The 25,229-nt window shown below is 40.8% G+C and overlaps 1 protein-coding gene across 4 annotated transcripts in view; it reads right to left on the bottom strand.

Moving 5' to 3' along the window:
* The window catches only part of sash1b (SAM and SH3 domain containing 1b), a 71,133-nt gene that overhangs the window by 7,768 nt on the left and 38,136 nt on the right, over positions 1-25,229 (bottom strand). For 3 of the 4 annotated variants that reach the window (XM_033641981.2, XM_033641983.2, XM_033641985.2), the window contains exons 2-10: positions 8,793-8,921; positions 7,356-7,406; positions 6,810-6,859; positions 4,959-4,999; positions 4,460-4,546; positions 4,152-4,264; positions 3,526-3,627; positions 2,259-2,391; positions 810-1,210 (exon numbers count right to left, since the gene is read on the bottom strand). In XM_033641981.2, coding sequence (XP_033497872.2) covers positions 810-1,210; positions 2,259-2,391; positions 3,526-3,627; positions 4,152-4,264; positions 4,460-4,546; positions 4,959-4,999; positions 6,810-6,859; positions 7,356-7,406; positions 8,793-8,921 — 1,107 coding nt within the window. Of the gene's footprint in view, positions 1-809; positions 1,211-2,258; positions 2,392-3,525; positions 3,628-4,151; positions 4,265-4,459; positions 4,547-4,958; positions 5,000-6,809; positions 6,860-7,355; positions 7,407-8,792; positions 8,922-12,091; positions 13,190-25,229 lie in introns of those variants that run through there. The other variant, XM_033641986.2, reaches the window with a different exon arrangement.

The following is a 25,229-nucleotide window of genomic DNA, read 5'->3' as shown; positions in this document are numbered from 1 at the left end:
TGGGGATGTCCAGCCACCACTGGGGGAAGTCCACCTTAAGCACCTGTTACAGCTGACAGGTGCAACATGAGTCCTGTAAGTTCCTGCAGCAGGTCAGGTCACCACAGACCCCACCAGGTGGAAATTTGTCTCAGAAGCATCAACCAAATTATAACTTAAAGGCCCAGTGTGAAAAATTTAGGGGCACTGATTGGCAGAAATAAGACATAACACTCATAACTATGTTTTCATTAGTTTATAATCACCTAAAAAATAAGAATTGTGTTTTTGTTGCCTTAGAATGAGTCATTTATATCTACATAAGGGGCAGGTCCTTGTCCCTGGAGTCTGCCATGTTGTTCTACAGAACAGACAAAAACAAACACTGGCTCTAAATAGGGCCATTCACGTTTAAATTTTTTTTTGCATCTGTCACCATAATTCTCCTACATGTTTGGCACTTGGGAGAAGTTCCCGTTATGCAACCTCACTGTTAGATGCCACGACATCCTACACACTGGACCTTTACCAACTAGAAAGAAAATGATTTCCAGTATTAAACAAAATATACAGGGTGGTCTCTATTATTTATTTGAGGCAGTCACTTATTACTAACTCTAAAATTAGCTCAGGCTACATTTACATTGACCAAGCATCAGTGCAGGTGCTGCAGCAGTGCACACAGGACAGTTTGCATATTTCTGATGGATATCGGTTTGGTTTTTTGTGACGACTGCAGCACATTTGCAGAAAGTATTAAGTCACTCCTGCAGCTTTAGAAGTGCACCACTTGCCAAATAATCTCTCAACAAAGGCCCCTCTGTACTCACCCCATGGTGGCTGAGCGGGCTGAGGATCCGGTGACGGAGCTCCCCATCGGTCACTGAGCGAGCGATTTTGGGTTCCTCATCGTTGCAAACCTCCGTTTCAGAAAAGGAAGAGCCGCTGCCTTTAACTAACTCCCTCACCTCCCCTGCAACGCTTGTCTCCTGATGAACGGGGCTCCCGCTAGACTTGCTAAAGGCCTGGAAGATCTTCTGGCTGCTGCAGGTGTCCAGGCTGCTGGAGGAAGGGGAGGTGGTCAGGCTGTCAGAGTCCCGGTCGTAGGTGAGCTGGCCCCGCAGAGCTGAAGCGAGGGAATCCACGGGGCAAGTGGCAAGCTTCTTCTGTACACCTGAGTACAAGGAGGTGTTGCCATCTCCACACGGAGGGCCATCTGTCATTAGAGTCTCTGAAGGAGCAAAAAGAGGGGAATGACGGAAGGTAAAAATACAATGTGAACAGAATAAAGTCAAATGTGATGAAATATTGAAGTTTAAGATTTGTAAACAAATATGGTTAGTTTTATTAAAGGGACAGTTCACCCCCAAATCAAAAATACATATTTTTTCTCGTACCTGTAGTGCTGTTTATCAGTCTAGATTGTTTGGGAGATATTTTTTGGCACTTTGAGCACCACAAGCTGAGTGCCATCTAGTTCCATTATTCTGGAGAGAAGGCAGACATCTCTACGGCCGATATCTCCAACACTCAGCAACTCACACCAAAACAATCTAGACTGATAAACAGCACTACAGGTAAGAGGAAAATTGTGTATTCTTGATTTTGGGGGTGAACTGTCCCTTTAAATATCAGAAAGCAGCAAGTTGTGATATGTACTGTTAATCAGTTGTCTTTGTTTACTGTTCCAATGTATTCAATGCAATTTTTAAAAGGTTGAAAATGTTCTGAGAACTTTCTAAGATCATTCAATAGATGCAAAAGCTGCCAATCAAACTGAATCACTGTATTGTCCCCAGTTTTGTTTTGGTTTTCCAATGTTGTGTCACAGTGTTTCATAGTCTCCAAGCTGTTTCAGAGGCTTTTCCAGCGTGCCAGTGGTCAAACGTGCTGGAAAAACATGTTGGAAAAAAGCAGCAGGATATTCCTCAAAACATATATTCACACAGATTATATAGCACGTGAAAACACACATAAATACTGTTACTGCAGCTCATATTTACAGTCAAACAGTAATTAGATGTAGCACAATTACTGATATTTTCTGGAGACTCTGCGTCACATTGTGGTGTCTCATTTCCTCTTAATAAACGGTGTGTTCTTTCTGTGACCACCTGCTGGTTTCTACATCTTCGCTGCACGTACAGCAGCACACTCATGAATTTGAGCTGCATGAAGCAGCAACTTCTCTAACTCCTCTGATCAAGTAGCATCACGCAGAGGGACAGTGAAAAGGTGGGTGACTGGGCTTTATGAGATAAAATCAGTGGTTTTAGTACCCTCTGCTCCGGGCCTCTTAGACTCATCGATTCTGATCAGCTTCTTCTTCACCTTCCGGGTCGAGTTGACCAGTTTGTGGAGCCTCCTGAACGTCACAGATTCCTCTTGTTCATTGTCTGACAGGTCACAAGGCTGATAGGAGAGACGGGGAAGAATTTTATTTGTGGAAAACATTAACAACGGAGCTGTGGACTTAATAGTAAAATAACACGATGGGTGTGCTGCTACCTATTGTGACCCTCTGTAGTATGTGCGCTCACAAATTTCAAGATACACTTTAATAATTATTCTCCACTTGTAGTAACTTGTTTGAAATTACAAAGGTATGTAATTTGTGTACATGCTGCAGATGCTGCTGAAAGTACCTGCTGAGCCCTCCGTTGAAGTACCTCGTAGCTTAATATAAAATTTGTGGTAGGAAACCACAGTGAAAGACACTGAGGCTCATGTCAGCAGCTGTCCCATATGCTCTGCGTGACTACACACAGGAGGAGGCTTTTCTATACGTGGGAAAAAAACAAAAAGCTAGCTGCTTGGAAATCACCTTCACTGTCATAAAAGTTACGGTCAGTAAATAAGCCAGTGGTGCATTTGATGACCTGGGTCACAGATGTTGAGGTTTTATCTGCTGACCAAAACACGACATGAGCGGTATGTACATCCCAGAATACACATCAAAGGACAAAATGAAAGCAGATTAACACTGTTAAATATACAACAGAAATTCAATGCAAGTAGAGATGGTCTATAATTAACAAAGAAACAATGGGGGAGGGGGTGACGGACGTGCAACCACACAGAAAGAGAAAGTAAGAGGTGAACACACACACACACACACACACACACACACACACACACAGAGCAAAGAGAAACAGTCCATCCAGATGAATCTGAAAAATGTGCCCTGAACCTGAGCCCCCTAATCACCCCACCCATGCATAAAAGAGCTGTGGCCTGCATAACAGGGCCCTGTGCTGAATCCAGCCGCTCACTACAGCACAATAGGGGGTTAGCGCTTTGACAGTGATGAATAGAAGTCCGCCCAGTGGCCTGCAGTTGGGAGAGGGCCCTGAGCTGAAGGGCTTTAGAGGGGCCCCGGTTCATCGCCAGGACAGGGACAGAGGGAAAGAGAGAGGCGCTGTCAACAGCTCAGCAGCCTTGGCACCAGTAGATCAGAGGCCCGAATGCACAACATACTGCCTGAAGTTGTGATTCAGCATTAAAAAGCGACTAAGATGCCCTCAGACTGGGAGCTTAGAGACTTACGTTGCAGTTGAATGACTCATTTGTGGTGGGACTGGAGGGATCGGTCCACTCTGTGGGATCAGACCTGCATGTCTGTCTGTTTTGTACCTCAAACTCCTTCAGCTGCGGGAAAAGATGACCCTATTAGTACAGGATGATGCAGAGCTAGAGAAGCAGCTGGTTTGTTATTTATCCTTGAACAGCTGACACACCCAAGGGGGGACTACTCTTTATGGAGATAAAAAAATGTTTTGACCATATGCCTTGAAAAGAATATTATTTCTTTCCTAAAAATAAAAAATGCTGTTAGTCATAGGGCAACTAGATCGATCAATTCCAGCTTTTTCTTTTGTAAAACATCCAAATTTATCCATGATAATTCCTTTTTGCAATCATCTCCTGAATATAATATGTTTGTTTTTTGTTGTTGTTGTTGTTGTTGTTTTTTTAATGAGCCCAACTCTAAAAATTGTATTTATTGTTCAAAGGTCAGGACTACATGTTTTGGTCCAACTCAATACTTGACCTATTTTCCAAGTGGCAGCATTCCTTTTTCCACAGCAAACGTTTAAAGTGGAGCAAAAGGTGAAAAACACACAGCTGTAACTTTCACGTCAGAGAATTTTGGGATGCAGAAAGAATCATACCCGTGCCAGGGCTTCCTCTATGGAGATCATATTCTCCTTCACCATCATCATCAGCTGGATACGCTCTTCATCACTCATGGTGATTTCACTGGCCACAAAACCAACATCGTCACCTGTCAGGTAAAACAGAGATGTTAGCTGGTGCAACTGAACACAACTGACTGATTTAATGAAGCCTTTCATTAAGACAAATCCTGAGTGCCAAATAACAATAGTATAGTGGCAGTATAGTGGTGTTTTAACTTTGTAAAATTTTCTGTGTATCTTTAAATTTTGTAGATAGATAGGTAGATAGATAAATAACATACCTTTTGAAATCTGACGCAACACTCCTTTCTGTGACTTTCGAAAACTCTGCCAAAAAGACTTGCTCTTTCTCTTTCCATCCCATTTTCCTACAAAGTACAGAGTTTAATTCAGTGTAGAGAAAAAAAAACTTAAACAGCATCACCAAAAATTTAAAATAAAAATCCAAATAGCAGGTGAACAATTAACGATTGCAGCAGCTTCACTGCATTAACAAAGTATTACATTGTGCCATACATTACAATACTGTCAATGTACAAACATAAAGGGAATATTTAGTTTAAATATATTCACTCTACAGTGTTATTACTGCCATCAAAGATGAAATATGCAAGATTAAAAAAACTCCTAAAACCACTACTAGATGGATAAACATTTTTAAAGTAAGGATCCTGGCTTCATTTTGTGTAAAAAGGCTGTTAAAATCTACATCAATCTGACCTAGAATGAAGCATTAAATATGATGCATGTTATAAAGAGTAATATAAAATTTCAGCTTACCTCCCGATCCATCATCAGAGCTTGATTTGTGCACAGGAAACCTACAAATCAAATAAAATATTTACTTCATCTGAAGAGTTTGAATGAGGCGTCAAAGCCCTGAATAAAACAGTACCTGTTGTCCAAAGTTATCTTCTTCATTTTCCCTGCTATCCCACCATCTCCCTCAACATGTCTTTCTATCCTCTCGACTTGCGTCAGATTTAAAAGGGGAAAAAAAAAAATCACAAAAGCTCACTGTCCCTCATGACACTAGCATCTTAGTAAAAGGGAAATCAAAGTAGTCAAACCAGATGAAAAAGAGTGGCTGTTCTTGGCTGATGAACAGAGGTCAGTGCTCTGCGGCCATCGTAGGAACAATAGATCCTTTTTCATGTCCAGTCAGGGTTTTGCTGCAGCAGCAGCAGCGCTAACGTGGCCTCTGCATTCCCTGCACACTTTCACCCTCCCTCTCTCTGTCTGTCTGTCTTTCACTCTTCATCTCTCTGGGGTGTTTGTTGTGTACAGTTGTCTGTCTCTCTCACAGTCTCGCTCTCAAGTTTGAAAACAGATCAGACCTGTCGTTCTTCTTTTGCAAGTGAGACATCGGTGGTCATTCTGTGCAATGTCACATGTTAGAATTTACTACAGGATGACAGCTATAAAATATGTCTACATTACTGCATTAAAATACACATTTTTTCATGTTTGGTTACATAATTGTATCTTAATTCTTCTTGTAAAAGACAAGTCGATAATTTCACACTGAAAAGATGTGGTTTGTCACCTTGTCTGCAGCAGCTGTTAACCCACCTAGAAAATGTCATTACTCTGCTTTTCAGCCAAGATATAGTCAGTGTCACCCCGCATTCATTTTCATAAATATCTACACAGTTCACGAAGCAAGCAGTGCATTATCATATTCAAAATCTATTCAGAGTTGTAGAGACATGAGCACTGTTTTCCCTCTTCCAACCTCTACAGTAAAAAGTACGTGAGAGACAAAAAATATTTGAAATATTTGGCACCGGAATCGATGCCTTGGAGTGAAATGTATTTGTATAGCTGTTAATCACAATAGCGAGCTCAAAGGTCTTGCCATGCTCCTGTTTACCACAATTAATCATGACATTAGGATGCCTGATACACAGTGATAAGCACAAGAACCATTTTTCATTAAAAAAAAACTCGATTTGAAGAGGGAACCAATGAACAAGATCGACTACAACTTTTCAGACATTGATTAAAAAGGGCTAAAAATGCTTTAGTGTGAAAATGAGTGTGAGTCATCAGAACGTGTTGATGACACATGAGGCCATCAGCTTCCTCTGGCTTTGTTACGTACTTGTCCCACTAGGGGGCAGTGTAGGTGTCCTGGGAATCCTGTGTTTCCGTCCAGGTTCTCCATAATACAGGCCAGTTAGTCACTATAATAAAATCCTTTAAAATAAATCAAGGCTCCGTCTCTTTAACAAGCTTAATTAAATCAATCTGTTACTTTATCATTAGTCATCAGCACTTATTAATCACCTTGTCAATGGTAAAGTATGACTAATCTGTGAGATACCTCCATAAAAACAATGGAGGGAAGGAAGGAAGTTTATAGGTGACACAGAAGTGCTTCATAAATGTGACCGGAGGCACCAGGAAACAGAGGAAAGGCTCGTGTCCACGGGGTGACACCGAGATAGTACACAAGGAGGAACTGCTTCCTAAAATGATACGACTTTTATTAAATGACCATAATGTGGTCTGTAAAGCCACAACACAACACGTTATCTTGACAATTAATAGTCCCACCCGCATATTACCGATGCTTATCATTATTATGCCCTGAATCGCATTAAATTATTAAAGTTTAGATTTTTTTACCTTCTCTCAGTCTCTGGAGTGGACGTGGTGCTGCTGAGTCCAAGGGATTCCTAGAGGAGATGATAAAGGTGTCAATTTAAAGACATACAGCAGCAATGCTTCAATTTATTTACCTGTTTTTAAAATGTATTTTTTAAAGCAACAAGTAATTTAAGATTATGGCATTTTCCTTCAAAGGAAAGCAGAAAAAATAGCTTATACGCCAACCCATCAACTAAAAGTACCAAAAAAAATTCAGGAATTCATGTATTGTAATTTGTTGCTCTTTTAAAAAACAAATCTTATTATTATGTGGCGACAAAACCCAAATATGCCACTAGTCACATTTTACCATATTCCAGGATCATTTCCTAAACAAGGTCAGTCTCAAAGCCGGCTCTCTGCATCACACCCAGTCAGATGTTTCTTTTTAGCCGACTACTTTGGTTTTGCTCAGGATAATCATGACAAGGCAATTCCATGGCCTCTTATCGGCCTGTCCGCTGACGCACACGGCCGGAAGTTGACTTCTCTGGGGGTCTGACACACTGGAAGCTGGACACTCACCTGTATCTGAGAGCGGAGCTGCAGTGATGTGGCCACTGAGTCAACTGTTCCCTGAAACACACAGGCAGAGAGGAAGTGGAGGAGTAAATTACAGTGTCATCATAACACAGAAATAGAAGTAATATTCGGCTGACTGAATGGGCCAGCCCACATTATGGAATAACACCAGTAAACAGTCATGTGTCACAGGTTACAGTATGATCCCGGCAATTACTGTGGGACAAACAGGTGTTTGCACATATCTGAATTCATAAGCTATTCAAATTTAAACTTCATGTACAATGACAGTGTAGTGCAATGTGACATAAAGGCATGTTTTCATCTGTACTCCAGAGGCAGATTACAGGCTACTTAAAGTTAAAAGAAAGTTAGAGAACACGACAGACACTTAAGACAACAGGGAAGACATAAACCCACAAGTTAAAGAAATAGTTATGGTTTCAGGAAATAGGCTTACTCACTTTTTTGCTGAGCGTTACGTGAGACACTCTCATGTCTGTAAGTTAAATGTGTACCTACAGCCAGCAGCTAGCCTGATAGCTAGTCATTATTAAGTTTCAGAGGTGCTGGTAGGCAGATTTTGTCACCTTCAGAGACAGAGCTAGGCAAGCTGTTTCCTCCTGTTTCCAGTCTTTATGCTGAACTGGTAGTGATGTAAAGATATATCAAATTTTGCAATACTGGGCTCTGATGCAATTTTATCCCTTTCAGAAGCTTTGTAATCCAGCCTTTAACTGTGGTGTCATTTTAGAGAGTAAATCCATAATGATAAATCTGACAGTGAATTAATTTATTTTATTTATCCATTGTTGAATACAGCTATGGTTGTTGTTAGCAGTCCATTAGCCTGGCTAAGACTATTAACTGTACAAAATAAGGCTTGGGCCCAATGAGAAAATGGCTAATGTACACATTAGATTTATTATTTAACAAGGGACTCTGAATGAAGAGAGGGTCACCTCTAAAGCTCGGTCTATTGTCTCAGACTCTTAACATCCCCTCCATGTTGAGTTTCAGATGCTCCCATCAGGTTTTGCCTCCTTAAATGTAGCACAAAGAGTTACAGATCGTCCTTTGTCACATCCATCGCTTATCTTAACCAGCAGTGACCACTTATGTCCATGATTTACCCCTGACAGTGTGTGATATTTATTCAAGTCACCATTTTACCTTGTTTATTTAATATCGTGATTAGTATCGTATGGTGGACTTTTTATCAGGATATCGTACTGTGAGTTTTTCATATAGTAACATCCCCATTTGCAGGCGTAAACCTTCTCATCTAAGTCTCAGCAAGAAAGTGGATTTAAAAGACAGTGTAATAAATTGGAAAGATGACAGCAGAAAAAAAGCCACAATCACTTAATGCTGAGATATTAGATTTTTTTAAGAGCCACTGTCTTAACTGATAAGAGAAAGACTGATAAGACTGTTTACCATCTCTGCATCTTGTACTACTTTGCGTTTCCGTAGCTCCTCCATCCTTTCACACACGTCGCTGAGGGAGGTGCCGTAATACTGAGAATACTCCTGCGCCAGGTCATCAAGGTTCCCCACCGAGCCATCCTGAGGGAGATAAAGAGACATTCAAACACTCGCACAGATATGACCACAAACCAGAGGAGGAAGACGACACCCTGCAGAGGTTGAGCAAGATGCCAGACAGCAGGCAAGCACTGTAAACACTGACCACGGTCACGATTAAACCCATTGTTTCAAGCTTTAGTGCGGTCACCAGCAAAACAAACAGCCAGGAAACACTGAGATAAAGCACCATGAGTGTAAAAGTATCAGAGACACCCAGCTGTGATATTGCCTCTGTCTTCACCTGCTTGTCCTCTTCCTGCCCAGCGACCCCTTCCACCTCCTCAGCCCTCCTCAGACCTGACCCTTTGGCCAGAGGAAGCACCGTGTGACGCAGCTACGACTCTCACTCAGCTCTCTAACAGTCATCGAGAGTCAACTCAAGAGGCCACGGTTCAGTGTACCGTAAATCACAAGTTGAATCACTCAGTCAGATGAGTCTTTGTCCTGCAAACCCTGGATGTCACCCACTTTTCGTTTCCTACTATTGTGCTACCTGAAGTTACGTGCAGTTTGTCACGTGGAAAGAAGACGAATAAAAGATAAATCATTTCAGACAATTTTTGCTGAGTTGTGACTTTTGGGAGCAGAATTAACACATGGGGCTGGTTTCCTTGTCAGGGGAATGACCCAAGTTTTAGACTACAGGAGCATTTTAAACCAGATAACTGTCAGACACATTGGATTATTTGGTCTATTTCACTGAAGATCAACACAAATATTTACTGACAGGAGAAACCTACCCAGTAACTAATCATTAAAGTGCAGATGCCCGCAGTCCTGTCATTCCAAGTAATTATTTTCTCTCAAGAATTATATTTATATGCAACTAATTTGCGTATAAACGAGTCCAATTTTTACTTTAAAAACAAAACGAAACGAAACAAAACAAAATCTGTGATAATTAGAGTTGGTTACATCTGCAATAACAGATTTTTTGGCCACTTGGGGGCAGCAGCAAGCCATAAATACAACATTGACATACCACTACCTTATAAAGTTGTGACAGCTACCGTGTTAGCAAAGGGTTGTTTTCATTCGGAGTCCTGTTTCTGCCCACCTGTCAATTACAACTATTCTGACCCCCTTTCGCTCTGTTTTGGTCTCCACCAACTCCTGAGGGAAATATCTGGCTCTTTGGCTATAAAAGGCTCCACTCTGTTCACCAGCTAGTCACCGATTGAGTCTGTAGTCCTGGGCAAGTAGCCTGCAGCAGGTTTTAAAAGCATTTTTTTACTAAGAAGACTTGCCTGCTGCATCTGGAAATGACACCCTGAGAGCTGTGAGATTCAACCACAACAGTGACGTTGGCCAGAAAACCAAAACAAAATATTTATTCAACCATTTTGTGAGGATGTTTAACTGTCCAGAGCTCATATAAACAAGTCATTTTAACATCTAAACAAATATAAGCATTTTCTCTGGTGTGATAGAGTTGAATTAGATCTGGGAAAAGACTATAAAAACAAAACACATACATCAAATTACTGATGCTGCCTATTTTATCACTATTTTCTGCTGCCGTGTAAATAAAGTGAGACAGCTTGAGTCATTGATGACTTATACAAATAACTAAAGATAATACAACAAATAAAATATATGAAGATTTTTTGTAGTGATACAACATGTGGGAAGATAGTTCCTGATCACACCCGGTCATGAGTTAAGACTGGACAAACAAACACACACAAGCTGTGTCTGATAATAGCTGTCCACTACGTCCATAAACCGTTTCACGCATGATTATTATTATTATCATTATGCTCCACTCATGTCAAGCCCTGAAGGTATGCAAATGTGGCCGCTGAAAACCTCTGCAGTGAAAAGCGATACTGTGGGCTCACTTGTCTCGTGGCATGATAGACTGTGACTGGCTCAACTGTCAAGAAAAGAGAGCCATTCATTTGGTAAATGACATGCCCCCGGGTCGAGAATGGCCTGAAAATCTGGCTGCTTTTCATACAGTTAAGAAACGAGGCTGAGGCCGACTGAGAAGATCCGCACTGTGCCTGGCTGCAGTGGCTCTTCTGCCTCAGACTGCCACTGATCCACATAAATAGCCTATTGTGACGCAGCCACATGATACTGCATTGCCCTTAGTGCTTATTAGACACACTGTATACATCCCTGTCACTTACACATGAATGTAAAATCCCAAACAATACGGGTTCCACTCTTGTGCCGACAATTCTGACAAACAGGGGAAAATATTCCAGTGTGCTTTATATTTCCCTCTGTCTCCTAATTAATGGTCTCTGAGCCAAAGCTGCAGCATGAGACATCAACCACAGAGGCTTGAAAAGGAGAGTGTGGTGTCACATTTCTGCGGCACTGAGCATCTCATAGGCAGACAAAAGATCCACGTGCCCCCGGGGCCCGGACTGTCTAATGAGTTTTTTTACAGTTCCTGTCTTGTCTCACCCTTTTAAGGCAACCAGACCAGGGTCACAAAGTGTAAGCAAATCATTTGTATCACTTTATGCTGCTTTGAGCCAGAGATGTTGAAGGCAGTCTAGCTTCAGACGTCAAAACAAGAGTTTCAGAGCGTTCAAACAAAACCATGAAGCGTAATTTTCTTTGACTGTCTCTAATGATAAATGTCCTGAGAGTAAAGTTAAGTCAAACAGTAGTTTGTCAGACAATGTTTTCCACAGAATACCATCTGACCTATGTTGCAGAGCAGCTTTTGCTAAAACAAGGCTTAGTAAAACTAAATCAACTTAAAAGTGTGCAAGTTTACATCCCATTTGACGCACTTATTCTAAAAAGATGTGTCCATGTTAAATTAAAAACTAGAATCCTTGTCAAACACATACTTATTACAGCCTTGCAATTCATCTGTCAATCAATCAATCAACTTCTAATCAAATGTCACAGTAAGATTTTCTCTTTGGTTTCTTAACAGTGTATTAAGGGATGTTTCAAAAGATCAGAAGAACAAGCACTGACATGTTTGAGCTTTTTTCTATTGAATGAAAGTTTTCATTAACCGACCACATCAGCAAACAACCGAACAGAGAAAGATGCACACACATAAGTTGTCTTTTAAAACAAAGCTTTATGAATTAAAATGTTCCCCCAGTGAATCTACAGGAAGCTACCAGCTCTAACCATAGGACCACATTCCAGTGCAAACATAAAAATACACTCACCACAAACAGGCATCTGGCTGCCAACAGTAGCTACCCAGCACTAGCTGCTCCTCAGTTCCACCACACTGCTGTAAGTGAAAGGCAGCGTTTTCAAAGTTAACTCAGTTCACTGACTGAGTGAGTGGAGGACAATACATCCTGAAGTGAAGGGGAGGGGTGTCCAGCACGCATAAATCAGAGGGAGTTTGGTTGAAGGGGGAGGTTGGGGGAGTTGCAACCACATATGACGCTGGTGCTGCTGGGTGGGGCGCTCTGCTCTCTCCAGCTGCGGCCCACAGGGACTGGCTGACTCACATGTTCAAATAAACCACCACCTCTTAGTGTGTGAGAGCGTGCCTGCGTGTTTGTGTCTGCCGTGGAGTTACAGTGATGTGTCAGACAAATGTTCAATATTTGTCAGATATGTTTCGGAGGCCTCTCTGTGATCAGTCCTACAAACCTGTAATGTCACTTTTATGTCTTTGCACATTTTATTTAATTGTGTACAAACTAAAATGTGTTTTTTTATTATGAATTATTAATCTAAAAAGGTACCCTGTGGAGTTTTCTTGCAAAAAACCAACAGTCATATTTATATTTAGTGTGTCTCACAGCATTGCACTATATGAATCTTTGAGGTCTCACAAACATGACAAAAGCTTATTTTTCCTTTTTGTCTTTTTCATCCAGTTTTTCTAGCTTACAGTCTTCGTCTTTGCCACCTTTTTAGACACACTGCAACGCTGCTTCTTAATGTGTTACTGCCACCATCTGATGATGAGTGGGATACAATGACTGCTACTAAATTTTGTATTGCCTTGCCGGTGCGCTTGTGCTCATTTGTATCCTCATGTGCTTTCATGACACAAACAAAAAACGGGGACCAACCGGTAAGGTAGCTTTAAAGTTCCCTCCCATTGAATATTTCTGGAGGGTCATCCCCGCTTGAAGGAACCGCTAACCTACTTTACAGAATCTCATTATTTAGCTGTTTAAAATAGCTTTTTATTCCCAAATTGTCTTTCAGAGGCTTCTAACTAGGGATGGGCATTTTGGGTAAATTCCATACTCATTGAATTGTTATGAAGTACTCAAGTGCTCGCAAAGAAAAAAAAAAAAAAAATCCTAACATAAGAATGTGGACCACAATGAACACTCAAACAAAAATGTGGGTAGGGGTTAGTTTAAGCCTTCCTTTGTGACTGTAGAGATTATTTATGATGTGCAAGTTTAACGGCACATAGTTAATACTGCACATTTCTTTCTTACTTTTTTTTTTTTTTTAGCTTAGTTTTAATTTAAAATCCAGCAACTTATACAATCATCTTCAGTATTTCCATACTGTTTTTTTTTTTTATTTTAACATCTGTGTCTATGTATCTTACAGGCAAACAACAATAAATTAAAATAAACCAAGCGCAGAACAAAAAGTACAAGTTGGGAAAAGGAAATGTTGGACAAAGAAAACTAAAGAAAGAAGGAAAAGAAAAAGAGAAGGGATAAAAGATTAGTTAGGGGAGTTTTGTGCATGTATACAGTGGCATGAGTGTACATATATGCAACATGAGATGAGTCAGGTAGGGGAGGCAAAGATACATATATGCTGTAAAATATGTAGGCGGATTTCAATAACTTCACTATATTAGTATGGCGACAGCAGGGGCACATCTTTTGATATTTTTTGGGGGGGGGAGTCTCAAGGAGTACATTATCTGTTTCATGTGGTAAATGTCCCATACCTTCTCAGTCCACATATTATATCTCGTGATGGTCAGGTTTAAAGGTATTTTTTTGCTCTCAACAATTTTCTTTGTTTTTAAAATCAAAACTTCCGAACAACTTTTTTCGAAAGGGATCTGTGCCAATATTCATTATAGCAGTTATATCACTGCACCCCTTCCAAAAATGGAAACCTCTAATATAAAACAGGGTCAATTTTTGTTTCTTTGTATGTTTGTTTTACACAGAAAAACAAAACAAAACAAAAAAGAACTATATCACTACTGACGTCTAATTCGAGTACTTGAGTACTTGTGCCCATCCTGACTTCTAACACATTCTGGGCAAAACAATGCACACTATTCTAACATACTGACTTTAATTCTTCAGAATTTGTCCGTCAAGTTGATCTATGAGTCTTTATCAGTAAATAAATGACTGAATGAATATAAAAGGAACACAAGCTTTGATGTACATTGTATGTGTGACACAAAATCTTGGCTAGACTAAAGTAAATAATGAACACAGGCAAGTTGCAACACGGTAAATTATAGTTAAGCTGACATAAAGGGCTCATCCACCCACATTTTTCATGTCCTGTCTTTCATAGAAATAATGTCAACATAAAAATAGAATATAAGCAGATCTATTGCGTATAATCCAAACAAACATGTCTCAATGTAATTCAGACTTACTGTAAGGTATCTTACAGTCTCTTGGAACACTAGCAGTCTGTCCACCAGCAGGTGGCAGCAAATAGTAACTCTACATCAACCTCCCCAAGTTACTTACTGATGCACCATTGACACAGAGCTGGAGGTAATCATAGGGAGTTAAAATTGGACACATTAAACTGAAAACTAAACATTTCCTCTCAACCTGGAGACTGTTGTGATGTCAAAACACTCTGTGCAACTGAATCTTTCTGCTCAAGTGTAAGCAAATCTAGAGGAAGTATGATGTGTTTTTCCTCCTCTGCTTACTGCTCTCTACATATCAACAAAAGCATCTTTATTAAAGCATTAAGTATCAGGGTGGTGACCTTGTTTAGTTGTAGCATTAGTCTGTGAGATTACGCGCAGAGAAATCACCCTCAGCATCTTTGTCTAATTGTGACTCTACTGCCTCTAATCTTCTTTAACAACTGACCACTGACTCCAGCGCAGTGAGAATCAGCAGCAGGAGGCAACAATACCAGTGTCAGATCTGCTCCAGGAGGCTGCAGATTATGCTGAGCTGCAGATGGATGGTGGAAATGGTGGAGGGCTACGTTCTGCGTGCGCGGTGCCAAAGGGCCGAGGCGGCTCATGCCAGAAAGGGCAGTTTTCCGCCTGGCTACACAGCAGCGGGCTGCTCGTCACCTCGGAGCACAGGGCGAGCCGGAGATAGATGCCTTTTCTCCCCGTCAGCCTGCTCCTTTCCTATCACTGTCAAATCTCCTGATTTTGTCGGTGCCGACCTGGAACGCCTGAGCACTCATCTGAGCTTTGATCCCTGGAGAGATCATTCTGTGCTCAATAGACTGAGAGACACAATTCATGTGTCTGTGGAAAAGCTATAGCACCATGGCCTCAGTATCATATCGCATGACTTATTTGTAATGGCAATAACACAAGCTCTGAAATTGAAGGGATGGTTCACCCCAAAATCAAAAATACTTATTTTTCTTCTTACATGTAGAACTATTTATCAGTCTAGATTATTCTGGTGTAAGTTGTGTGAGAGAGAGGCGAAACATATCATGACACCAATCTGTTGACCGACTGCATTTTATAGTTTATCCAGGGAGGTTTTGGATGGGTTATTAGAGGTCATTTTCCGAAACCAAGCAAAGCCATTAAATCATTCCACTGAAGTTTAAACATTTAGATTACTAAAACTGGAATCACAAGGTTTTCACATGCTCTGCCCTCCTACAGTTAAATCAAACCAGCCTCAACTAATTTTCCCCCTGAAAAACAGCTGCAGTGGAAAACTCGAAATACGGCCCCATGGTTGTATGCCTCCATGCACCAGTCAAGTTTCTCTTAGAGTTTACATCCATGTCTGTGAAAACATATATGCTTTACACACATCTTCCCCTGACAGTACAGACATATGCAATCAGCAAGCTTAGAGTCATAATTCGGTATCTGACCAAATGTCTCCCCTTCTGTTCCTGAGTTAATAATGCATTAATAAATAATGGCCAGTAAAGAGTTTTACACAGAACATTATGATGTCACAGTGAAGTTGACCTTGATCTGTTATTTCATCCAATTGGATATTTGTGTGAAGTTTGTCATAATCATGAATGAATTCTTGAGTTATGGCCAATAACATTTTGTGAGGTGACACTGACCTTGACCTTTGACCTTTAACCACACATTTTAATCAGTTTATTCTTCAATTCAAGTGGACATTTGTGTGAAATTAAAAGAAAAAACTCCCTCAAGGTGTTCTTGAGTTACTCATTTGCAAGAATGAGACAGACAAGGTTACGCTGACCTTGACTTTGACCACCAAAATCTAATCAGTTCATCATTGAATCTAAGCGAATCCTTGTGCCAAATTTAAAGAAATTCCCTCATAGTATTCTTGAGATACTACATTCACAAGAATGAGATTGATGAGGTCACATTGACCTTGACCTATGAACCACCAAAAACTAATCACTTCATTGTTGAGTCTAAGTGCACAATTGTGCCATATTTGAAGAAATTCCCTCTGGCTGTTTTTGTGATATTGCATTCAAGATAATGAGATGGATGCAAGGTCACGGCGACCTTGACCTTGAGCTCTTGACAATTAAAATCTAATCAGTTCTTCATCATACAAGTCAACCCTTGTGCCAAATATGAAGGATTCCCTTACGGTATTCTTGAGATATTGTGTCACAACAATGAGAGGTCACAATGACCTTGACCTTTACCTACAGTATGAACATTACAATCAAATCAATTTATCCTCAAGTCGAAGTCAACCTTTGTGCCAAATCTGAAGAAGTTTCCAAGAGGCGTTCTTGAGATTTCACATTCACGAAAATAAGACAAACAAAGTCACAGTGACCTTGACTTTTGACCTATGACCACCAAAAATGAATCACTTCATATTTGAGTCAAAGTGGACATTTGTGCCAAGTTTGAAGAAATTCCCTTGAGGTGTTCTGGGGATATCGTGTTCACAAATGTGGGATGGGCAACCTGAAACCTTCGGCCACAGCTATTGCCAGCGTGGACGCACACAAAAGACACAGAAATATTAAAACATCACAGTGAGAAAATGCAGTTAACCATTTTGACAGTGGTCTACAGGTGAAACACTGTATACTTTATGTTTTAAAAAATAAACAGAAGCAGCCACTTTCTTAGCTTGATGATAAATATGGTTTTGATTCTCTAATTAATGTTTCATAAATTAAGTGACAGAAATGTCTAAAGCCACGCAGGTCTAAATACTGTAGTCCTTCAATCCAAGTGAAAACATGAAAATCAGCTAATACAGTGACAAGAGTTTCATGTGCCAGCTGTGATATGTGTGAGAAATACTGCTGTTCCTGAGCACCCAAGGGCCCAGTCCAGATCGACAGCCCCGAGGCTCCCTAAAGAGAAAAAGAGGATCAGTGGAAGAGCTTAACCATTCATGTCTGAGTGGTAAGTGGATTCTGACAAGTCCCAAATGAAGGGTTGATGGGAGGGGTTGCACTGTGACATGCATGCTGCCAGTCACTGATACACACACTGCATATAGAGCACCTGGTCTTGTTTGAACTGCATCAGCGAGGGCTGCAGTACACAGCTCTGCTCCCACTACTCACCCTGTCAGTCACTGAGCGAGTGTCTCATGGCTGACAGAGACAAAGGAGCAGCTTCACTGAATAGGAGATTTCTCAGGCTTTCATTCTGAATGGATACAACAGAAATGGCCACAAATGGGTTTTTTCACATTGAAAGAAGGCACCCTGGTAGTTAAAACACTGATTACGTTTACATGCACATTATTCTGATTATGACAATATTCCAAATTTGATATGGGTCATGTCAACAGCATATTCTGTTTGGATATTCTGAATTAGGTCTTATTCTGCATAAAGCATTTTCTGCTTAAGACATGAGATATACTGTTTTTTGTTGGGGGTTTTCAGAATATGCATCTCAATTGACGTTTTTACTGCACTTTGCGACACACAGCCTCTCACCTGTATATGTCCACTCTTTGCATTGTACACAAAATAACTAGCTAACGGTTTGCAAGACTGGAGTGTGTGGTGGTGTCTGTATCTGCAGACTACCTGCCCTCTGCCTGTATTTTCCTCTTATTTTTGGGTTTGTTCAGGACATTTCTGGGTGTCAGCCTTTGGGGAGTGGTATGTAGCTCCCAGACAATAACAGTGTGAGGTCATGACTATATAAAAGGGAGCGACAACACTGCTGTCTCTGTCTTCTGCTCTGTGGATGCGAGGTGCAGGTCTGAAAGCACACGCTTAAGTTGAATTCACAAAAAAAATCAGCAATAAAGAACTTTCCTGTAAATTTGTGGGTGTGTTTATGTGTTTATGTGTGTTTTAGGACGTAACCACTGTGAAACAATCAGAAAATAATGTTTTATTTTCTCTGACTCACTGCTTCTGCTCATTAATGCCGCTCCCGCTCTTCATTAACCCTGTAGCTCACTTGACCACCGCTGCTATCTCAGTCTCGTTGAGCCGAGGACCACGGGTCAACTCTGAATGTTGTATTCACAAACAATTAGCAACAAATCCTGCATAGCATGCCTTAAAACATTATGAAAGACTTGGATATCAACGTGTTTCTGGCTATGCGCAAATATTGGAATGACATTTACAAGGAGGTGGTTGAAGGAATGAAAGAGGGAGGCTGTGTTAGCATAGGTGAACAAGTCTGCTGTCGATACGTAACTTAAAGGAAATCCTATTTTGATGCCTAGAAAAAGAGTATGCACAGCTGCATGATAACGGCAGTATTAGTAGAATATTCATTTTCATTGGCCATGTTGACAGCTTAGTAGGAGTACTGTCTTTTTCAGAATAAAAGCAAAAAACTAAATATTTTGTGCATGTAAATTGTCACTAACTCTGAACCAGGATTAATGGATCATAATTTTTGTTAAAAAAAAAAGTAACAAAAAAAAAAAAGAAAAAAAAAAGGAGACCAATTCCAAAAAGCAAATCAGAAACCACATTGTTGTCTTCTGGTGTGCGGCAATAAATAAAGATTCATGACACTAAGGGAATCCACCGAAGGGTCCAGATTATAAAGGATGCAAGTGAAACTCTAAAGCAGATTAAGAGGGCAGACAGGAGGCACAGAGCAAACCTTTTGTCTGCAGCACTAAATCTTGCAAATCTGATCAGGATATGAAACATCAGCTGAAAACACATAGCTCAGATTTAGGTGAAGGAAACCACGGCCTCTGAAAAGCCCACAGCTACAAAATGCAGCACAATTCACATTTGGAAATATGTATAATCTATGATTGCAAAAGCATCCTGTGGATTGTTTGGGATCTGGATTGTTCCTGTTCCTTGGAGCATGTTTAATTCAGCAGTATAGAGAGTCATCCAATTCAAATTTCACTATTACATACATGGAAATTCCATGTGTGTTAAATCCCCTCTGGATCGCGGTGTGTTTTTTGTAGAGGTGCGGCATATTGTTCCCATTCCTTGGAGCATGTTTAATTCAGTGCTGCTGAAAACAACTACAGAGACCTCCCTTTTTTCAACAGAATTCACACCTAGAAACACCGTTTGTATTCCACGGGGCTCCGTGAATGGATCTGCGTTCGTAGTGAAGCAGCCTGTGGATTGTTGCTATTCCTTGGACCATGTTTAATTCTGAAATCATTTCATCTGCCCCTCACCCCTGTGCTTTGGGTAATTACCCTCGTGTGACTGCGCCGTGATCCCCCAAGACACGACTGCCGGCTCAAACAATCTCCAAGCTACGTTATCAGAGCAGCGGCTCACTTCTCACAAGACCGCAGCATCCACTGATCCTCCTTTGAGACGCGGTGCAGGACTCAAGGGCAGCTGTCAATCATGCAATGTAAGATCATGGGGCCCCAGAATGAGGTCATTCTACATGGTGTGGAAAACAAGTGAATTGGTCCAATCAGGAGAGAAAATACCCTGTGGACATTTATCCTTTGAAACTCGCCATTAAAAAAACAGAGTGGAGACACCAACTTGAAAAACAGCATGGCACAGTGCGCAGCAATACGTGAGCTGAAGAAAAGGGAGAGAGTGGACCTCTGACCTGAGAACTGACAAATGTGAAATAGTTAACAATGGCATCTCACAAGCGGATTTCAAACACAGTGGGCTGTTTACTGGTGTCAGTATTTGAACTTTGTTCAGAGTGGCAGAGACACAAAACAACAGACTGGATCTCAAAGGTCCAGTGTATAGGATTTAGGGGAATACAGTGGCAGAAATGGAATATAATATAGTATGTATAATTTCTTTAGAGTACATTCTTCTAAAAAATTTGAATCGTAGTGTTTTTGTTACCTTAGAAGGAGCCGATTATATCTACACGGGAGCAGCTCCTTGTTTATGAAGTCCGCTACGTTGCAAGGCCATGTTTCTACAATAGCCCAGAACAGACAAACCAAATAATGATTCAAGTCAGGGTAGTAAGCTCTCGTCGTAAGCAGCCCCTCCATGATTAGCAGCGTCAGAAAAACACTGATTTTTTTTTTTAAATGTGAAACTGCTTTGCTCAGTGTTTTTACCAGTTTCAATCCCCAGGTCTGTTTTTGTTTTGGAGAGGATGGGAACTCTGCAGATAACTGAATCAGAGATATTGGATGAAGCAAGATACCCCACTCAGCTCACTTCCTGATTCAGTGACATCAGCGCCACACCCCCGTAGGTGACTTACGGCAGCTCTGAATGTATTGTCGTCAATGAGGAAAATGAACGTGATCACAATTTATGGTCAATTCTTTCGCCTTATAGTCACTAAAGTAAATATTGGGTTCGTTTTCCACAAGCCACACATCGTACCAACATTCTGACACTAAAGCTGCATTTTTCATCCGCACAGATCAAGAGAAAATCAACTTTGTTTGAGCCCTGTCCGTCTCAGAAAACAAGTTCTTGCGAGATCTTGTGATCTTGATAAACAGGCGGTAAAATCACAGTTAGCTTACAGTTATTTGCCGCTAGTAATAATAAAAATGCCCAAGCTTTGTGCAGCAATAGGCTGCAATAATAGGAAGAATGTATTTTCATTCCACCTGCTTCTTGATCTGCATACACAGACATCCACAGAGCCTCTGTTCAACACGGTGGTGGGGAGGGGGGTTGAGGGAGAACAGGCTCTGATTGGAGGGAGAGCTAACCACGCCCACTTAGGAGACAGGAAGAGTAACCGTTTTCTTAACATTGGATAAGCCTATGGTGGGGTATCTCGCTTCATCCAATATCTCTGACTGAATCTTCCTTTGCCAAGTCCCACCCCTGGACGCAGACTGGCCAATCATAACGTTGCATCAGGCCAGCTCAAACCAGGGTCTGACAACAACACAGCTATGCTCCACTGACTTTAATGCAGTCGTTTCGGATTTCCTTCATTTTCAGGCTGGTTTTGTGGATTTGGAGCTAAATGTTGTGCCTGGGGCACGTCATGTATTAATGATACTCGTTACCTGGAGAGGTTGGAAAAAGATATACATTTCTTCCCTGTTCCAAAACCAAAATCAAACCCTGAAAAGTGTAGGGTTAGCTAGCTAGCTACTGAAGATATAGCCTACTGAATGTATACACATGCTGCTTTTGCTTTTTAATGATTATAACAGTGAAACAAAGACCGACCCTGCTGTACAGGAACCAGTGAAGGGAAGCAGGGAAACTTTGCTGATATTGAACCAGCTGCGTGTCATCACATTGTGCACAGATGAACGTTGTTTGACTTCCCCTGGAGATCCCTGCCCGTCTGGCAGTGGAGGTCCAGGTGCTGGCAGCAGCATGGAGTGAAGCCAAACACGGTTCATCTGCACACACTGCGATGCCACACAGCTGGTTCAATAACAGCAAAGTTTCCCTTTATATTCATTGTCTTGTGTGGCGATCAGCAGTGATGTGGTGGTCCACTTTTACACTGTGATCTGTAGCCTATAGTTCGGCTTTAGCTTCTAACTATCTTTGTCTTTTTAACCTGTTGTTGCTGCTGAGTCAGTTTGACATCCTGGATATATCCTTCAAACACAGACTGTAGACCCCTCTGTCTGCTTCTCTCTGGAATCACTGTTTCATTTTTCCAAAAATATGATAATATTTCTTCAGGGAAGAAAAGGAATTCTAACAGGGAGAAGTTTCAGCTGGTTGCAGTCTGCCAGATTCCACTAAATCCCCCTAAATCTTACACCCTGGACCTTTAACCCAGTAGTTACACATGTTGTTCCACAGACACCGAAAGACATTTTAACTACATTTTCTGAGGGCACAACCAAAACTGTTATCATACTCTGGGAATTACTGAGATCTCACTAAGATGTTTCTGACAACACTTTTTTCCAGCCGTCTAGTCAGAGCCGACATCTCTGCCTGACTTGCCAGTTGGCTCTCCCCTCTGGGATATTGGTTTCTCACAGAACTGCATCTTAACACTGCGATGATGTACTTCAAATGTTCAGAGGGCTGTCCTCACTGTTTGCACACTCATCTCCTGACAACCGCAGACATCCCAACAGGACTGGTGACAACATCTCCTGTCCAACTCAATTTGCCTCCTCCTCCTCTACACTCTCAGATGTTCCTTCTCCTCCTCTGTCATTCCAAGGACATCCACCTTTCAGCCACTACATCCATTAATGGATGCTAACCGCAGCTAGCCAAGCGTGCTCTGACATCATAAGAATTGCATGAGGATCTATAATGACCTGAATCCCTGTAAGAAAATAGTTCAACATCACAGAGAGGTCTCGCTTTAAGTGTCTGACATCTCTTCAGACAGATGAGAGTCTTGATCTGATTATCGTGGTGTAGCTATTAAACCTTGTTTATTAAAGCTGAAATATTCCTCCCAGTACCCTATATACTGGCTAACAGTACTACAATGCTGATATATAATTGATGCTGCTGCAATTTCATATATTTTTCATCTTATTTTTCACTCACACTGACACACACTTATTGAAATTAATTTCACACAGAAAAAGATCATTTCTTAAAGACACAATGCTTCAAAAATAAATAAGACTGACACTGGGATTAAATATGCATAATCACTCTTTGGAATTGATCTCTTGCTCAATATCTGGCCATTTCTTGAGGCTGACATCTGAGAAATGCTTTAAACATTTTTAAATAAAAGTGCCTCATTGAAGTTTCAAGTCAATTAAAAATAGCATTCACTTGTAAAATACTGCTAGCCTGGTGGCACCATCCTTCCTCAACATTCACACAGTGTTTGAGCTGTCACAATAAAACCTGCCCTTCTTCTGAAGCCGACTATGCTTTTCCTTATTTTGTGTCTTATATATCATGTTACAATGAAGGATGTTCATATTAAACGTGACTAAAATTTCAAATAATGAGGTAAACGTATGTAGAAGTAAACCCTGTGAGCAACACCTCAGGCTTCAGACCTTTCAGAATACTCTGTTTGCAGCAGTTTTTTTCTACTCTGGCTACAGTATGATGGCGTAGTGTGCCAGATTTCTTTTTATGTTCACTATTGAAAGCATTGAGATTACGTAGCCTACACTGCTACACATAGCTACACGCTAACATAGGGGAAACCTGTAATCTTGGTTGCTGATGTTGTAAATTTCTCCCTGCTGGAACATGTCCGATTATGTTCAGAACAGGCTTGTCCATAGTCCTGCCCCGGGGGCCAATCACGGCTCACAGACCAATTCTAAATGGCCCTCGTCTTGACTTTCAAAATATACTACATATGGCCCACAACACTATATTGGGTACTCAAGCAAGATCCATTTGTATTTTTTCCCTTCACTTCACAATGGCAGCACTGTCACACAGTGTGTAGAAATGTACCAAGCAGGAACTACCCAGGTAGAACTGATGTGTTTTCATAAACAGAGAGTAAACACGCAAAGGGAATGGTTACCTAGCAGCAGACATTTCCTGCTAGGTAGAGGACATGGCCACAGCAAAGAAGCGCAAAATTGACAATGAGGACTGCCGCCTTCAGGAGTGGAGGAAAGGTGATACTGTTGCATTTGTCTGCTTTATTTGGATTTTTTTCCTTAATAATCCACTGATGTGAGAAGCAGCTGGCCCCCAGGTATCTTCACATTATCTGAGCTGGCCCCCATTCAGAAAAAATTTGGACATCCCTGGTTTAGAAGCTTTTATTGGTGATTTTTTCACAATAAAAGTGCTGCTATTCTCTGTAATCCGGCTGCGGTAACAGTACAGAGATGCCAAGATATGGAAAGCCTTGAAATGCTGACCAATAAGAGCAGACTGGGCTTTTTCAGGGGTGGTGCTGAAGAGACCGGCACTAAAACTGATTATTTCAGAGTTTGAATACAGGAGTACCAGCACAGACAGTAAAGTGTTTTTTTAATCATTAAAGCACTTTACTTAAGGTATTTCATTACAATTGAAGGCCTTCAGTTTATTGTGGTACCTCTTGTATAATCTGAGTCATTGACTGCATAAAAATCCTTAATCACAGAATAAGATCACTGTAGAAGGTTTGCTTTGACAGACTAAGCTCAACTACTCTTTTTCCTGAGGTGCGTTTTAAAGATCTGAGTGGCCATGTTGTAAAGATATCATACAATCTTTAATAATGCAGAATGTTTAAACCGTATTAAGTCAAGCATAAGCACTCAGGAATAAAAAATTCAATGATTAAATTCATGCATTATAAACCATCTCCCTGCAGTAGGCTTTACAATACCCACAATGAATACTGTGACTCCAAATGCAATTCAATTTAATTGATACAATGAATGAGTCTTCCCCCCATGACTAATACACAAACTAATGAAAAGTGCTCCAATCTAAGATTTCTGCATCAATATCTTGGAGACAATAAAAAGAAAGGATTAAAAGGACAAATAAAAGAATGCACCATCTGTTTTTTACAGTAGCTTAGCCGTGCTACTCACCAAACACTGGCGCAATGAGAATTTTACCAGACAATATAACTTTAGACAAATGAAACCTATTGGGAGTTGTTAATATACTTTGATCTATTTCCTTTAAATTCACATCACTGTGGAGCAGGTGAGTTCTGATCGAAAGCTTATCCAAACCTGGCTCTCGCCCTCTCAGACGAATGTCAAGCTTCGATGGCACATAGATCGTTTTCTTGATTGAAATTCTCTACCTCTTTCAGTCCAGCCTTTTGTCATCACATGCTACCCCCCTTTCTTAATTCACCGCCTCCTCGCTGCCTCTGCCTTTTGCTCTCCTTATTCATAACCCTTGGTTTCTTCTTTAATCTCTTTTGTCCCA

This window comes from Epinephelus lanceolatus, chromosome 15 (assembly GCF_041903045.1).
Source record: "Epinephelus lanceolatus isolate andai-2023 chromosome 15, ASM4190304v1, whole genome shotgun sequence".
In the NCBI taxonomy this organism is placed as follows: Eukaryota; Metazoa; Chordata; class Actinopteri; order Perciformes; family Serranidae; genus Epinephelus; species Epinephelus lanceolatus.
The sequence above is the reverse complement of the archived record's forward strand: the minus strand, read 5'-3'. Positions and strand labels throughout refer to the sequence as shown.